Consider the following 18,240-nt stretch of genomic DNA (forward strand, 5'->3'; position numbering starts at 1 on the left):
AGGAAATTAAAAACTAAAGCAAACAAAAAATTACCCTCCAGCATTAGAATAAAATAGAACAGTTCAGGTGGGGGACATTCAAAGATCAAGTCCAGCTGCCTGCCCACATCAGGGCCACCCAAAAGTTAAAGCATATTACTGAGCACATTGTCCAAATTACTCTTGAACACTGACAGGCATAGGGCATCAACCACCTCTCTAGGAAACCTGTTCCAGCATTTGACCACCCTCACAATAAAGAAATTTTTCCTCATGCCCCCTCTGAACCTCCCCTGACGCAGCTTCGTGCCATTCCCACACATCCGGAAAGATCTAATTTAGAGGTCTTAGGCAATGACTTACTGTACAAAAATGATTTGTAATACTTAGTTTATTAAAATATCGTGTTTTGTGTTAATTAAAACAGAGCCTGCAATATTTCAGACTATGCTTTACAGAAGGAGTCTTTTTCAACATTCCATAATCCTTGCATTTCAATCCTATGAAGCATCACAAAATAAACATATACGTGTTTACTCTCAGACAAATTCAATATGAATACAGTATCTACAATGCTTCGAGTATACAATACGTAACTGATCTACCATCATGGAGGAGATCAAAAATTTGAGATTAAAAGTCACACAGCACTGAAGAAAACAAGCTACTTCTTCAATACTGAAGTTGTTTCAATCTAAAAGAGAGAAAGAAAACAGACTGAATTAATTACATGCAACATTCAGAATATGTAATTACTTGAGCCATTTCTTAAACCTTACGAAAGAAATATATGAGATAAAAACATTTTGCCTCAGTGTTGAAAAAAACAAAGCAAAGGCTATGAAATATCAGCTTGTACAACAAAGTCAAACTGTTCTGTGCAAAATGCACACAAACATACTTTGGCTATTTAGAAATCAAAAGGAAAAGTACCTTGGCTTTTTAATACAAAAATACAAATACACAACTGAATCTCAGTTCCAAAGAAATGGAAGGCATAGACCTTTGCAATGCTGCCTTTTCCCTTTTGTACATGCCCATTCCACTTAATAGCTAGACCACAATAATTTGCCAGGATATCTAGATGCGATACTTCAACAAATCTGTAGAGACCTGTCTTTCAGCTAATAGGAGAAGTTCAAGAGAATCCAACGTGGTGACTGTTCCACATGGGATGCTTTTTAACTTGACTATGATCTGAACCAGATGCAGTTACTTTTGTTTGTAGTTTACTTCAGTGTTGAGCAAAATTAAGTTACAAACTGTTCTTTTCCTATTTTCACATCTCTGCTGGCAATATGTTTAAGTCTCTAGTTTATAAAAATCTAACACCACAGTTTAGATTTAGAAGACATGTACACGAGTCAAGCATCATTCTGCTTGCTTCACTGCTCCTTGCTGAAGCACAGAATTATATTAAGTATCAATGCCACACAGTAGATCTATTTGAATTGGTTCTTTTGCTGATTATCAACAAGACTCAAAACATTCTGAAGCAGATATTGGTTCTAATGTTTCCAAGTAAAGACAGTAGACAAAGTAATGGAATATGACTCACCATCTGTACTTGTTCGATTTTTAATTCATTCAAAATTAATTCCACAATATCAGTTATATGTAACTGTAAATTCCATTAACTCGCACAGAACTGTTTCTTTAGTGCCCTTTATCTCAAGAGGCTTCCATCCTAAAATTGATTATCCTCTATCTTAAGATACCTAGTATTTGTTTAATAAAGAGAGGAAACATTACAAACTAGCAGGCTTTAAAACAGAGAGAGACTGGCTGATCCATATTTGCTACAAACAGCTTTACTAAAATGACATTTCATAAATTGAGGTTTTAGTTATCCACTGGAAAGTTTGTAAATGTTTCAGTCAGCTTTCTGTTTACCTTTTTAGAAGTTCTTTGGGTGACAAGCCTGTGGTATCTATATCACTAAGGCTATCACTGCTGTCTGTAGTATCTGAGCTGCTGTCTTTTTCTGATTTTTTATTTTTGTGTTTTCCTTTGGTTTTGTGTTTCCTATGTTTCTTCTTCTGTAAAAAGGAAAAACAAACCCATATTACACTACAGTTTCATTTTGAAAGAGTTGGTTTATTCCAACAACAGGCAACAACAACAACAAAAAAGCAAACATCTCTAAAAGTTGATTTCAGTGTAGGCTCCAAGCTTAATTGAAACAGGACATTTACACAACATTAAACTACCCATAGTATTATCTGCAGTCACTTTGTATATATGGGAAAAGCATCACCCTAGTTAGACAATTTACTATTCTAAAGTTCCAGTCTCAGAACATCTGAGAAAACACTTAAGTTGCTCCAGTCCCAGTATGTTTATTTTCTAGAATGTAGAAGAAATCACGAGAAAATTCAAGAGGCAGATCAAAGAATCAGTGAACTGTTTAGTTAAATTAAATACCTTTTCCTTTTTATGTTTGCGTTCTCTCTTAGTCTTCTGTTTCTCTCTGTTCTTTTTATGTTTTTCTTTTCTACTAGGCCCTGGAAAACTTGCTGGCATCGCTGTTTCTTGTTGCCGAGTAGGACCTAAAGCACAAAGCACATGCAGAAACAAAAAGCATGAACAAAAAAGGTAACTTCATTATTACTTTCTATATTAATCTAATAAGCTGCTTTAAAAGAAAAATTTAAGCTTTCAAATGGATGTGAAATGTCTAAAAATTCTAACTGTAACCTTCTTATTGTAATCAAAGGACTTTGCAATCTATCAATAAATGAATTACAATTCTCACCCTGTATCTTCATTACTTTTTTTTTTAACACTGCCTCTATGGAATTACAACAAGTTGGTACAGGCAAAAAAGTTCCTGCTAGTCTGTCACAGCACGACAACAAAGTGTTTGTCGATGCCAGTTTGACATAGTGCAGGCATTTAAGAGGTAAAGTAGCTATTCACAAACATTTATTAAAGAGAAATATCATACATCAAATATCTTACATCTTCAACATGCAGAATTCATATACAAGAAATCTATAGAACCTACCAAAAGGAAAAGCTGGGGGCAACTTTGGTCCGAATTCCTCTGCTGCATCCAGTTCCTGCTTTGGAGCAGGCAACAAAGAAACACCAGGCTCAGCTTTAGCAGACACATTGTCTATGAAAATAAAACAAAACAAAGACTTCTTTATTCGAAATAAAAAAACATTTTTGTCAAGAAATGCTGAAAAAAGTTAAAGCAGACTTTCTAAAAACCTCTAAGAAAGCAAACTGATTGGCATCTTATATCTCTGTGAATTGTCTTGGCTAACTGCATAGCTGACATCCTGAAAGACTGCAACATATAAACATATATTTTTAATTCAAAAATCAACCTATTATACAATTACAATTTACTTACTATCCAGTACATTTGCTTTTATTTAATAAGGTAGTATTACTTTTACACTACTTGGCACAAAAAAAGTCTCTAGATCTATAAAGTTAAAGTTAGACGTTAACAGAACCAACTGTGAAAGAATGTAAAAGTTTTTTCACTGAAAGCTAAGTATATTGTACATTTTGTTAATTTAATGACATTCTGAAAATATAGAAACATTTTACAGTCCACTTATTGAATTTTAGTAAGGTAAAAGATCGGTCTTCTCCCTCTCTCATAGAACTATTGTGACAACTTCTATAACTAGAATACAAATAAAATGCAACCTTCTGATGTCCTAGTAAAATTATTTTTAACATTACATTTTACAGGAGTGTCAGTATTTAGAAAGTGACTTTATTAAATAAATGCATACTATTTATTTCTGAACTTGTCAAATATCCACCATAAGATAGGAATAATTTATTAGGTTATCTTATGACTTATTACAGGTGTAAGTGTCCCTGGATGTCCGCCCTTACCTTAGATGTTTTTCCCCCCTCACTGATTAACAAGAATGTTCTATAGGGCAGTTTGCTTGTAAAATCTATGCAAGACACATAGCAACATGAATAACACTAACATGCAATGTCTTATTCAGGGCTGTACTATTCACATTTTCTTCATGCCTAGATAGACCAATGCCAGATGAGCTGCACGAGAGTATAGCACTGTCCTAGCAGTCCCAGAGTACTTGATTCACAAAGGAATTTTTTTACAAGTTGTTTAGAAAAATAAAGATGCATTAAGTACTACCTTGTACATTAGATGAGGAACTATCTGGTAGATTAACTTGCTTAGTGGTTTCTGAATCTGTTACCGAAGTAGTTGGTTGCTGTTCTTCTTCACTCTCTTCATCAGAGGAAGATTTTTCATCAGAGGAACTCACAAAGATGGCCTTAAATATGTCCATGGATGGTCTGCTTTCTTCTTCTTGATCTTTATCTTCATCAGCTACCTGCAAAACAGCATAACAAACCATATTTAAACACTAAAGAAACTAAAAATCTGGTAAGTTGAGCAATACAGCAAGTTCAAACATTCTGAGATGTATTTACAAAATTACCACATATCACGATAGGCCAAAACCTTGAAGCACTGCTGAACTCACATCCTCTAAAGCGTACTGCAATTTGTGCTCTACTCAGTTGAAAATAGATCCCAAGATATTAGAAGTTCTTATTCATTAGTTCAAACTTCTCATATACGCTACTCAAAGTAAATTTATTCAAAGGGAAAACATCACTTTTCTCCACAAAGTAGGCGCCCACCTCTACTCAAAGCAGAAAAAAATACATACACTCTGTGTCTGTGAGCAAAGTGGGTGTAAGGGACTGAATTTAACCCCCCCCCAATCGGGAGCTAAATTTTATCTTTTCTTGAGCTGCTACTTAAAGTACAGATAGTCATACTTGCTGTCCTTGTATGTTGTGAAAGTTTTACCTCAGAGTTATAAACTCAAAATTCTTCCAAAGGCTATCTCGCTTTCTCTTTGCTTATCCTGAGTTGGCCCTTCAGCAAACGGGTCTGTGTTAAACCAATTCATATACTACCCAACATTATTTCAGGGTTTCCTTTACGTTCCAAACACCACTGTGAACCCACCTCACTGCGAAGAGTTTCACTTGCCCTAGTTCCACATTCTTCTGTTGTTGGCACTGGTGGCTTCTGCTGAAGATCAGCTTTTGATTTAGATTCTTCTGTTGTTGGCACTGGTGGCTTCTGCTGAAGATCAGCTTTTGATCTAGCAAGACTAATGAATTCACTGATAGAATCTTTTTTCTCCTTTTCTTTATCTGATACATCCCATCTAGAAGGTTTCTTTGGTTCTAAAAAAGTCCCAAACATTCAAATCAGTTGCATGCTAAATTATAGTGCACTTTATGACCTACTTGATTTTAAAATACTCTGCTTCTTCAGTATGGTTTGGTGCTTTTAAAATCTTTTTAATGAATATCTAACCTATAAAGGTCTTCTAGGTGGAAAAAATTATCATAATCGTTCTGACTTTTGTTTTTATGTCTGAATTGAATTTATTGCATTTATTTTCAAATTTCATGTCTTTTTTCTTTAATTAAAAATAAAATATTGAATTGAATTTATGGATAAATTAATTTTCCATAACAAAGATAGGCATTTCTATACCATTACCTCATAACTACATGAATAAAATAACAACTAACTTACTGCTGAAACTGCTATTCTGTTGTTTTTTTTCATTTGTTTCTTGAGTTATAGATGTGGTAGGCTCAGGCAGAGTTAAAAAGTTAAATACAGAATACTTGTCTCTCTTCACTTTTGGTAAACCAACGATGGAAGAACTATAGAGAAATAAAAAAAAATTATTATTTTCATCATAGAAAAATAAGGCCTCAAATTATCTACAACAAGCTACAGTAGTCCTTAAAATGCATACTATTTTCTCAGAAGCGATTTCACCATGTTTAATGAGGCTAATTAAAACACCGTAAGGTTTTAAAACATCAAGCCAGATTTTTCAAAAGCATATGACAAGCTGTCAGAATTTTAAAAAGTGTTAAAAATAAGTATCTTTTATCAGTCATCTTACTTGGGATATGGATCAGGAACATTAAATCTTTTGCACAACAGCTTTTCAGGGTGCCATTCAAACTTGTCTCTGGTGAGTTTGCCAAACATCTTCATCTTCACAGCGGTTTCCTTATCATCAATATCATTCTGAAAAAGTCAAAACATTATCTGCTAGATAAGTAACAACTTACTGAATTAACTTTTGAATTAACTTACTGAATGAACTGAATTAACAGGACAACTGTCCTGTTGTCACACTAACAAATATTTCAATGCAGATTAACAAATCACTGCTTTGTTTGCAGCAAATGTTTTCAAAGGTTTACCTAACAGAAGAGCAAAAAAACATTATTGATGAGGTATCTACAAAAGTTTTAAAGAAAAAGAATTTTGAAAGTCGGGGTAAAGGCAACAAACATAATTTCAGTATACTAAAAAGACCGTAACAACATATACCTCCTGGTCCCGAGGAACTTCGACTTTGTCAACATCATCTTCATATTTGGCCCGGGTAAACCTGGATGACAGGGTTGAGTTTGAGGACTTGTAGAACATTGCTGCACGGAAGAATTCCTCTTGTTCTCTTCCTCGTTCCCATTCTGTCATAGTTGGGTCTAAATGACGTTCTAATGTATCTACTATAAATTAAGGAGAGAAGTAATTAGCAGAAATTAAAGCTTACTTAAATTTGCTGCTTTTCAAGCAAAAAAATAAGATAATAAGCAAGATAAAAATAAGATAATAAGCAAGCATCCCCGCAGGTATTTAATGTGCATTTGGTTTAAAGACAGTATTAATCTCAACTGTATTATTAAAAATTACTGTATGCTGTCATTTTACAGTCACAAATTCTTCTAGGAAGAAAAATTCCAAATCTAATTGACAGTAGTGTCTGTTGGAATATCCAAAGAACATGCAAAACAAGCTCTGACAAGTGTAAACTACTTCACTCACTTTACAATTCCTATTTCCTCCAGAAGCGTAGTGTGTGGCTTTTCTTTTGATTTTCCCTCTCTTATTTGGGAAAAAGGTGAAAGAGAGAGCCAAAAATTACTAATCTGCTGTGACAATTGCTTTCTTTCTGCCTTTATAGGATCTGTCAGTTTTACTCCTCACAAAGAAGCAAACTAAATGAAACTGCTTATTCCATGCATCATTTACAGCACTGGCAAAAGCTGAAGTCTACTTTGCCAAATTAAAAAAAAAAATAACCTGTTTCCTAAGCAGAACATGCTTTACAATTTCACTTCTGCTACAGCAAAGTATGAAATGCAATGCCTAAAATCAAGTCTTGTTAACACTTATACCACTGAGCAGTTTCACTAAAGTCAATACAATTAAATGTCATAAAAAATTTCTTAAACATTGCAATAGGGGTTTTTTTTGTTGGTTTTTTTTTTTTTTGGCCAGAGAAAACTAAAAATGACAGGATTTCTTTCCTTAGTTACCTTTTTCTCCTTGTTTAAGACTTTTCACAAAACTTTCATATCTTTTTTGCTTTTCTGGATCTTTTGCAAATGGCTTGAAGTCACTAGAACCAGCATTTGCTATCTGCCCCCCCAACAACATTTGCCATTTTTGAAAAGCATCATCTGGGGAGGCTGGCTGGAATCTGCTATTCCGTGACTGCTGAGGCAACGTTTTGGCTTTCATTTGTTGTTCAGATGCTTGCTTCACTTCTTTGAGCCTCTCTCTATCTTTCTCAGACAGATACTCCAAAACAGAACGAGCTGGACCTAAAACCCGAAGAAGTAGTAACAAATAAGTAGAAACAAAAAATTATTACAATTATTTCTGACCCTCCAGTGGAGAAGAAAGCCTACACATATACACATTCAGAGAAAATAGTCTTAAGCTACAACACAGTATAATGGTAGAAATGGCAAATGAAAACCAGTGGTCGCTATTGCATCTTTTATGCTATTTGCCACATATTTATATATTACTTTGTAAAATTTACTATTGTAGATATAAATGCCATATTTACAAGATAATTTTTAGTGAATTTCCACATATTTCAATGACACCTCATTTTTACAGAGAAAAATGTCAAAACTCACAACTTACTACATTATGAATTCATAAGGCCACTAAAAAGAAACATCTAATCCTATGCATGCTTTTCTTCTTTAAGACTTAAGTGCATGAAAATGCAGGCAGATACATCAATAGTTCATCTGTAGAAATGGAAACGGACAATGACAATGACAAGGTATTTTGGCTGATCAACTAGATTTACTATTTTTACATTACAAAATAGTGATCAAGACTAAATCAAATTTTTATTGTTATATAAACAATTTGGGGACCTAAAAAACAAGCAAAGGTGTGATATCTATCAGTACCTTTCAGAACGGTCTCTCCTAGTTGTTCCCTCCTCTGAGACGCATTCAGTGCATGCCTGCTTTGCTGTGTCGTGTCACTGCCAAGTTTTCCAGTTGATTCCTCTAATACCTTCTGTAAATGGTAGTTTTCATTCCCAGCAGCTATTACAGGTCGAAAGTAATGGACTGGTCTGTAATTTCGTGGCAGATCAGGTGGTAGATAAATCTTTACAGAGAAGTGGAAAAAAGAAAACAACACAACAACCAAAAGCAAGATACAACTTTGTATTCAACCCTTAGAAATGTGTTTCAGAAAGGTCACCTCAATCTAAAAATTCCTCAATTTACAACTAACAGTAGAAAGAGACATTACAAGCTACTGATTATTTTAGACCGAGTCGGTAAGTGGCACTGTAATACAAACTTTTGGAACAAATTGTTCTATTGTTAATAGATAACAGTTATTCTATATAGGAAAACACACACATCAAGAAGCAGCAAATATAAACCAGTCTTAATACACATTGCTTTAATTTGAGTAAATGCTCTTGATAATGCTCATAAATTACTCCTTTAAAAACAGAATTCACATATAATTTAGTCAGTTAATTGAATAATTGAGTACTTCTGTGCTTAATTTATTTTCATGTATTTCAAATTCCTTTTCCCCTACATTCTGCATGTAAGTTTCAAAAGGTTACCCCTCTGCCTCTTATACAATTCAATTTTATATACCATGCAAACTTTCTTCCTTTCTTCATTCACAAAAGGACCTCGTCACAAAACTCCATTCATCATTCCAATTTATCCAAACATACATGGAATAAAAGATACAAAGCTAAGAATAAAGCTAACTAACTTGTTGCCAAAATAGTGAAGTGGACGAAGTTTGGGGACTGATTTTTTCAGAAAAATGGATGTTATATTTGAAAGATCTAAAAGCAGATGTGCATTATTTATTGAAAAGTTAAATCAAATCACTCCTCCAACTTTATTCAAAATAACAGTAAGTAGTGTAGAAAGTATTTGCTCAAGGCCTGTACATGGGCAAAGTTTAAATTAATCCATTAGTTTGACAACTTCTGCATACCCAGCTGTCTTTGTTGCTTACCAGAACTTCTATTTCCAAGAAAATAAAAAAACATTGAGCAACAGTAAAATACATATAGCACAGGTCAATTTTGCTTTGGATGTTATTATTGCAAAAATGTCAGTATCTGCTTACCTTGTTTGGAGCTGATGACTTTGATGCCAAGGAAAAGCCCTCCAAGATTTTTCCTATATATTTAACTTCTGTGTCAGACCCTACAAATGACCATAGAGTTGGTCAATATTTAAAACATGTATGTTTGACAAAAAGCATTTTTTCCTGAATATTTTACATTTTTCAGTACATTTGATAGAACATGACTGGAGTTGTTTGTTTTCTCTGCCTTTCATTTAAATTCAAGGATTCTGAATCTGTCTTAGCATTATACAGCTAAAATACTACAACCAGAAAGAATCCTGTAAAATAAACACGGCTACTGGTACAGCATCAGTACCACTATATGCATATCTAACATCGTAAGTTCATTAACTGTGTACCACTTAGTATCAAGTAGTGCTCTAGAAATTGCTGAAGTATTCCATGCACTTAGAAGTTGCACTAAAAATACAGTAGTACCAAGACAAAATTTACAAATGTTATTATTTGAAAATAAGCAAGTCTACCTAAAAAAAAAAACAACATCTTTGCAAGTATTAGGTCATATTTTGCAACTATAATTCTTAATCTTCTTTACTTCGGTGGAATTGAATGCCATATTTCACAAAGCACATACTGTCCTTTTAAAATGTAATTTGGGTTTTTAGTCTAAATTAGGATTAGTGTAGGACTTTAAAATTATTTCCAGAATTGGAACACATGAATATTGCAATAAGACTAGACAAAGCTTCAGATATCACAGCTAGAAGATACCAATCCATTTGAAACATTGGAAGAGAGAGACTACCCTTACGTGATGCTTTGAATACAAATCACACTAACTCTTTTGTCAGAACTACAGTTCTTACTTTTTTTGGATTTATACTGCTTCGGTGCTGTCCAGCCATACAAGCCATCTCCAGGTTCTTCATCTTTTAGAACCGTATCATATTTTGACAACGTTTCGGTTGCATAAATATCATCATCTTCCTCCTCTAAAGCTCCTACACCAAAAGCCTGTAACATATTTTAAATAAAAGTAATGGGAATTCAAAAATGTGAAAATTATATTTTTGGTTTAAGTCACATGATTACATCTGTATCTATCCATCTACAGTATGCAAGGTGCCCTATATATATATATATTTTATATATATATATATATATATATATATATATTATATGCATACTAGGAAAAAATGTACCACTACATAAAAAAAAAGTGGTGAAAACTGGAGGGGTGACAGGAGACAGGGAAGAAGCAACTATATTCCACTTACTCCACTCCCTTAGCATGAAGTGATATTAAGTTTGGTCTGTACAGGGTGAGGACAGCAGCCTAATTCCAGAGCTAAGACTTACAGTTTAAGTGAAGGTTAAGCACTCAAAACAAAACAAACAAAAACAACAACAACAAAACATAAAACTGCACAAAAAAAAACCAAAAAGTATATAAATTGACAGCACTCCTTCTACATAAGAACTACAAATACAATGGAAGGAAGCAAAACCCCTCTAACTGGCAGATTCAACACTATTGAAAGAATTCAGTAAAACTCACAAAAAAAATAAACTAAAAACATATTGAACATCAACTTTCTCTAATCAAAGTAACACAAGCATTTTCTCAATCCAATCATTCATTGAGTTCTTTTTATATTTCTCTTTAACACGATCAATAAATGAAACCAGTTAAGAGTTACAAGGATTTGCTCACATCTTCACATTAAAGAGGTTAACAAACAGAAACAAGGTACTCCTAATCCTGTTTTCAAGCCATACTTAAGGTTTCTTGCAATACAGTGTCTACAGTGACTAGGTGCCTTCCACAAAGAAAAAAAATCAAAAGTTATTTAGATTTTATTACATTACTAATAGAATGCATTAAGCAACATCTTACTTGGCCTGTGATACCTAGTTTTCTTCCTCTATTGTGTTGCAGATCACCAAGTAAATTACTTGGGTCTTCAGAACCCGCAAAAAGATTAACATGTTCTCTTCCAGATACACCAAACAAAGCTTGCGTGGGGTCCAAACCCTTATAACCAAGTCCATGGACATTCTCCTTTGGAGTCAAATCTACAGGCATTACATCTTTCGGTGCAAACGTCACATTCTCTGGCTGGTATTCATCTTCTTCATCCTTGTACAATAAAAGCATGTAAGAACAACTATGAATAAAAGAGTTTTGTACCTTTAGTTTTTACAATATTTAGTTAACATAAAACTAGGCAAGCTTGATTTTCCTTAACTATATATGAAACTATTTTTGAACTACACCTGCTTAGCTAGCAAAAGAATAAATTTTGTTACATTCAATCTTTTTCATAATAAGCGTAATAAATATTTACGAACAACAAAATTTGAAATTGCACACTAAAGTGCTGGTTAAAAAGCATCTTTTTTTTTTTTAATGCGTGTTAACACACAAGTTATTTTTATGTAAGTCAAGAAAAAACTTTTGCCTGCACAATACCTCAGAACCTTCCGACAGTCCAGGCGGTAATGCACAACCATATATTTTCACTTCAGGGTCTGTAAGAGACATAATAGCATCCTTACTAAATTTCTCTAAGATTAAAGAAACGTATTAAATAAAATGAAATCTTAAAATGAGCTTCTTAATGGGTCTAACTATCTAGTTAGACTAATATTGGTCTAACTTGAATGCTAACTTTCTATTATTGAGTTCAGGAACTTCACTGAACTTACCAGGTTTCTGCCTACATGGCTTTCTTTTGACTCGCGGTCCTATTCCTTGTCCGTCTTTCCAACCCATTTTTCGTAACAGTTCAACACCAATTGTTATTCTAAGAAGAAAACAAAAGAAAAAAATTAATAAAAAAACTCAGACCACAATTTCAATATTCCTTGAAATATAATATATAACAACACCATTTGAAAATATGTTTTTGCACCATACTTTCAAATCAAATCTGAACGCATCAACATTTAAGTATAGGCTGTATCCGTTTGTAAGTGCTCACCTAGCACAAGTCTGCACATACAAAACAAAAATCCAGATGGAGGCCACTTTGAAAATGTAAAACTGCAGAGCTTTCATTCTCTTTCATGAATTATTTTAATCAAATATTACTTGCCTTAGCAATAAAACACTTGTAAGTGAATGAAATTGCTTGATTAACTTTTATTTAAATTTACTTACTTTGATGGTCCTATTAAATCATCAAACGCAGTAGTTCCTGGAATGGCAGCAACTACTCCTGCAATCTGTCTAGCTTTTTCTTTTATTCTGTCTTTAGCTTTGGATGCAAAATCATCTGTGGTTGTAATATCTTTTGGTGCTATCCCAAATTCACTAAGATCCTAGAAAATATAGACAAAACAGAAAAAAATTACATTAAAAAAATCTTTTTTCCTGTTTTTTCTTAAAGGTTAACTTACTGTAATAGTAAAGGAAAGAAAACAGGATGTGGCCCCTATATTGGCAACATTTTTCAAGCCATTTATATGTTTGATTTTTGAGTAACCCAAATGGTCATATTTCAAACAGTTTCAAAAGCATTTATATTTTCTCATAAAGTGAAAGGTTTGAAGGTTTTTGTTTTGTTTTGTTTTGCTTTGAATATTGAGATTATGGGAGCTTCCTAGGTGTAACAGTGAAACATCCTAAAAATCTAGGAGTATAACACTGTATACATCAAGTAATTTTAAAGTTACTTTAGTTTTGCTATTTAAGTTCTTTTTTCATGGCCTGAAAAACTTACAGTCATGGCAACTACTTCCAAAAGAGATGTATTTATTTCTAAATGTACCTCTTCATCCATGAAGTCTTCTGGTCCAAGAATGGTTCTGTCTGCTCTCTTCTGCCGTGATGATATAAAAGCTGAAGGAGTCCATCCTTTTAAGAAAGTAAGCCATTTAAAGTAAGGTACTGTAAACTACAATGTAGTATTTAAAAATAATTCAAACATTTCAACCTTACACCTTAAGGATACATCACAAGAACATCTATAAAACTGCAGTGCTAGAACTGAAGGGGAAATACCTTCAAAAATACTGTTCCGACAACTTACAGAATAACAAACAGTAGGAAAAAAATGCTTCATGACAGTTAATTTATTTTCTCTAATGTTATATTACAATAATCATATAACCCTTCCCAGATGACAGAAAGATATCTGACCTTCCTTTGTGCCAACAGTGTTAAAGTAACCAGCAGAGAAACCACCAGTAAATGCTCCATGAAAACGTTGATATCGTCCCTTTGCGTCTTTAACAGTCTGTTCTTGAAGAGGAACTGGCTTTTTGAGTCGTTCACCTACAATCAGATAAACCACAAAACTAAGTCACAACACTGCATAAAGAATGGAATCTCTACTTAGTCCGGAAGCCATTTCTTCCCTTGCAATTAAGAACTAGGCTGAACAGCAGCCACCCTGAAGTAAAAAGCATCAGCAGTTTACACTTATTCCCACCCTACTTTAAATATTTGTATACATTGTTAATGCACACTGCCAGAACAAAAGCATGAAGTGTTCAAGTAGAAATTCTTACTAGTTCTGAAAACACTTATTTTCCTGCGGTCAGACTAATAAATTACTTGTCCGCTTAATAACCTCTCTAGTCCGTAAATATTTCCCCTATATATCATAGGCACTTAGAACTACTTACAAAGCACTAGAAAGGTTTGAAATGCTAAATACTTACCGCTCAGATTCTCCTTAGTATTGGTTGGTATGGTTAACATACACAACTTTTTCATATAACATTTTATATACTGAGAGTAAAAATCCTACCATTATAAACTTTCAACAGAATCTTTTATTTGACTCACGAAAGATAATACGCAAAATAAATAACATCCATAAAGAGAAGCTAATGAAGCTTCTTACGTACACAATGTTAGTCCACACTGAACCTTCTGAAAGAACAAGGGATTCAAATGTATTTTATGGTGATAAGGAACTCGCAGGTTCACAAGACCTAACCGATTTCCCTTTTATACGAACTCATTCATGCACATAATACCATTATTACTATTTACTGAGAACAGAAAAGTTCCAGACTTGGCAGAAAATAATATGCAATATTACTGTTTCTCTAAGGATTAATCCACTTAAACTATTAGACCACTATTTGTCAGAGATTTCTTAAAGAAGCACTTTTGTTGACTTAAACCAAGCTACCCCCAATATTACACATTAATATTAAAAATGGGTGATTTGGGCTTGATCTCTTCAGGCACAACTCCTGACAAAATATTCTACAGAAGCTACATAAAAATACGCACCTATGAACACCACCATACCCTGTGAAGCTTCAGTTTCTAAAAACTGAACATTTATTTACAGCTACCTATTGTGACATTGACAGGAAGAAAATTAACTTTAACAGGAAATAAATTATTATTAAAAATTGGTAGTGTCATATTTAACCCTTGGATAGGGCAATCTTTAAAGACATGGAGAATTTTTATGAAGTGAGTCTTTAACGTCAACAGAATGGCTATGATACTTCAAGTCTAATCTGGTTTGCAAATCACAAGATATTTTACTGTTTTCATTTTTTTTGCTATCATTAATGATAACAACAAAAACAAAGGATGGTGGTTCCTGAGAAACAACAGCGATCTTCTACCTTCACACAGCATCCTGGTGCTTTCAAACCTCCGCCAGGCAACAAAACTTCCATCTTTATTATCAGGCGGCCAGCCCCAAGAATAACAATCACTGACCGCTGGTTTTAAAATTTTACAACACCAGATGGGACGTTACAGAAACACCAGAACCACGAAACTCAGCTAAAGGGTTTTAAAAATACACGGAAGGCCAGCTCTGCTCGTTAAGTGTGTTACGACAGCCGGGGCCGGCAGCCTCCGGGGGCCGTGTGGGGCGCCCCATGGGCGGCGGGCAGGGGGAGGCAGCTCTGCCCTGTGCCCACAGACCCCAGCGCTCCCGGCTTTGAGGGGACGGGAGCCGAGGCCGAGCCGAGCCGGGCCGGGCCGGGCCGCTCCTCCTGGGCCCCTCGGCCGCAAGGGCCGCAGTACTTGTCTCCGGGACTCCTCCCGGCTCGCAGCCCCCGCAGCACGGGGAGAGGCGCGGGACGCCCCGCCGGGTCCCTTACCCTCCTGCAGGGGCTGCAGCGCGGTGCCGTAGCTCACCAGATCCTCCTCCTCGCTGTCGCTCGAATCCGCTGCCGCCATCTTGGCACCACGGCGGCCCGCGAGGGCCAAGGCGGCGCCACGGCAGGCGGCGGGGCCGGGGCCGGGGCCGGGCCCGCCTCCCCTCGCCCCGCCCCCCCCTCAGGCGGGTCCCGGGTGTCGGCGCCGGCCCCAGCCGCTCGAGGTCCCCCCAGAGCCACCCGGGTGTTTCAGCGAGGTTGTTTTCAGACAAGGCTGCCGGCTTGGGGAAGGCTGTGGGGAAAGGGAGAAAAGGCTGCAGTGTCTTGTGTCTGAATCGATGGGCTGAAATGCCGCTTGGTGTCTTTGGCAACTAATAAAGCTAAAAAAGAGTCAAGCGCTTGACATAATAGCCATTCAGCTACATCCTCCAAACATCTGATGCACCAGATAAGACCTGTTATCAAAATACCTCTGGCCTAAGGGCTAGGAAAAGGACAGCAAAAACTCCATGAAACGGTACTGTCTAAAATGAAGGTGCAAAGCAACCTCCCTGAATCCGTATGAACAAAGGAGATGGAGATTTTGTCAAATCGCAGTTTGGAGCCGATAAACAGCCAAATCTGTTTGACCACATTGCTTTTAAGAGTACTGGAATAGGCTCCCCAGGGATGTAGTCAAGGCACCAAGCCTGTCGAAGTTTAGGAAGCATTTGGACTATGCTCTCAGTCATACAGTCTGTGTGGAGCAAGGAGTTGGACTCAATGATCCTCGTGGGTCCCTTCCAGCTTAGGATATTCTATGATTCTATTAAAAAGAACGTGCAACAGGAATCAGTGCAATAGTCTTCGGGCTCAAACTCCCAGAGCAGAGCACTATCCCTTCGCGTTTACAGGCATCTGCATCTCTTTGGGGAGGCTTGTATCAAGAGAAAAGCTTTTACTAAACATATTTTATATAAAGACCATATAAGAACAAATAAGTATCCATTGATGACAAACTAAGTACTGAAAATACAATTTAAGTTTGTCTTTTCCCAGTGTTACCCGTCAGAAACCCGTATGTCAGTTTTGATTTATTTGATTTCTCAACCTTGCAGTTTTCCTTAAGACTGAGATTTGCTAGAGTGAAAAAAGTGTTGTGTTCCATTTATCTGGAACTTTTGCAAGCAAGGATCACCAGTTTCTTGAAATCCTTGAACATAAATCGCAATGCAGGCTTGGGAGACTCCTGCACTTAACAGATAAGACATCTGCAAGTTTACTGGTGTACTCTCTAATCCAGCCTTTGTGTTTGTATACACAGAACTGGTTTCTTTCAAAGTCAAACTACCTGAGTTTCATGTGGTTTCAGGTTTCCATAGGAAATATTTACACAATTCTATGCAAATAGGGATTATTCTGTTTTATTTGGGTCTCTAATTCACTTAAAAACAATACAGTAGAAGTCACAGACATTTGTCTGCATGCGTTATCTTTTCTCATCATGACTAATTAGTAAGCAGTTATCTAGAACATATAGTAGCAAAATAAGTTGTTACCGCAGTTGTTGTTTCTCTTTGTTTAAGAAATAATTGTTCCTGAATAGTCAAGTCTCTGTGACTTTGATTCAACACACATGCTTAAATAAACCCTTTTTGAACAATGTTAACAGAAAATCTTTTGATTGTCTTGTCTGTTATGTTCAAAGTGATGGGGTAATCAAATCTTGAAGTGCTTTTTTCCCCGTTAAGTCTCTTATCAGATTAGAATTACTTTTGTACCACAGTGATATTGCCTTGTCCATAGTATACTCTTATCTCCTATTTACCATTGTTACACCTAGTGAAAATTGCTTTCTGCAGCTGTTAAACAAGACAATGATTCCAACGTCTTTTGATAATGGTAATAAAACTAAAACACTTAGAAGTCCAGATAGTTTGTGTTTGAATACATTTTTTACGGTGTGAAATAAAGAAAAAAACAACACAGCATTTTAAAATGAAAGCTCAAATACTTGCCAGTACATATGAAGCTGAAATAGGGCCCCAAAACCATACATGGACTTCAGGCATTAGTTTTCCATACATTTTCAACATCTGGTTTTGAGTTAGTGCATCAAGATGGTAGACCATAAACATTTCTTTCCACATCCTTTATAATATTCTGTATTCTTTAAGATCAGTTCCTCAAACAGATAACTTATTTTTGATTAGTTTTAAGTTACTTGAATAACTCACACTAGAAACTAAAAGCAGCATAATCTATATACAAAAGAAGGAAACAAAAATTTGATTCATCCACAAGTTTTAAAAGCATCTTAAAGAAAAAAAAAGATATATAAGAACAAAAAGTATAAAATACAATAATACACCAACATTTTATTATCAAAAAACACAACAAAGGAGACAAACATGACTTCACCCCGACTTATCTTGGGTTCAATGGGAATTTTCATCTTAATATTCTTCGTAACAACACGTGGTTACAGTATCAGTTGAGGAAACACAAGTGGAGTACAGACCCTGAGGCATTGTTTAAGCCAAAGTGCTAATTTTCATTTTCTGAACAATGAACAAAGAAAGAGATAATGCCTATGGTCCTTAAGTACACAGATTTTTATCTATGGGTTTCAGTCAAAGGCAAAGCATTACTGGAACAAGTGGTGATGATTTTGCCCATGTCTGGCCTTACATTCTTAATTCCCCCTGAAACTGCATCGCCCTGAAACTGCGATGTCTTGTTTCAAATATAGTCTTGCA

At 35.4% G+C, this 18,240-nt stretch overlaps 1 protein-coding gene across 1 annotated transcript; it reads right to left on the reverse strand.

Moving 5' to 3' along the window:
* Positions 1–352: 352 nt before the first annotated feature.
* GPATCH1 (G-patch domain containing 1) lies at positions 353–15,661 on the reverse strand. Its single transcript, XM_035543395.1, has 20 exons — positions 15,506–15,661; positions 13,566–13,700; positions 13,195–13,280; positions 12,585–12,745; positions 12,131–12,228; positions 11,895–11,953; positions 11,319–11,561; positions 10,288–10,435; positions 9,458–9,537; positions 8,254–8,458; positions 7,357–7,644; positions 6,365–6,546; positions 5,928–6,055; positions 5,546–5,679; positions 4,964–5,187; positions 4,115–4,316; positions 2,987–3,097; positions 2,404–2,528; positions 1,873–2,018; positions 353–673 (listed from the first exon to the last, which is right to left on the reverse strand). The coding sequence occupies exons 1-20, from the start codon at positions 15,582–15,584 to the stop codon at positions 652–654; spliced, it is 2,856 nt and encodes a 951-aa protein (XP_035399288.1). The 5' UTR covers positions 15,585–15,661; the 3' UTR covers positions 353–651.
* Positions 15,662–18,240: the final 2,579 nt, after the last annotated feature.

This window comes from Cygnus atratus, chromosome 12 (assembly GCF_013377495.2).
Source record: "Cygnus atratus isolate AKBS03 ecotype Queensland, Australia chromosome 12, CAtr_DNAZoo_HiC_assembly, whole genome shotgun sequence".
Lineage (NCBI taxonomy): Eukaryota > Metazoa > Chordata > Aves > Anseriformes > Anatidae > Cygnus > Cygnus atratus.

What these genes read in the sequence shown, in the direction of transcription:
- GPATCH1 (XM_035543395.1), bottom strand. Translation starts at nt 15,584, where the DNA reads ATGGCGGCAGCGGATTCGAGCGACAGCGAGGAGGAGGATCTGGTGAGC. An exon ending in GCAGTATAAATCCAAAAAAA is followed by an intron (nt 9,538 to 10,287) that starts GTAAGAACTGTA and finishes GGTCATTTGTAG; the next exon opens with GGTCTGACACAGAAGTTAAA. An exon ending in GCCCCCAGCTTTTCCTTTTG is followed by an intron (nt 2,529 to 2,986) that starts GTAGGTTCTATA and finishes TTTGTGCTTTAG; the next exon opens with GTCCTACTCGGCAACAAGAA.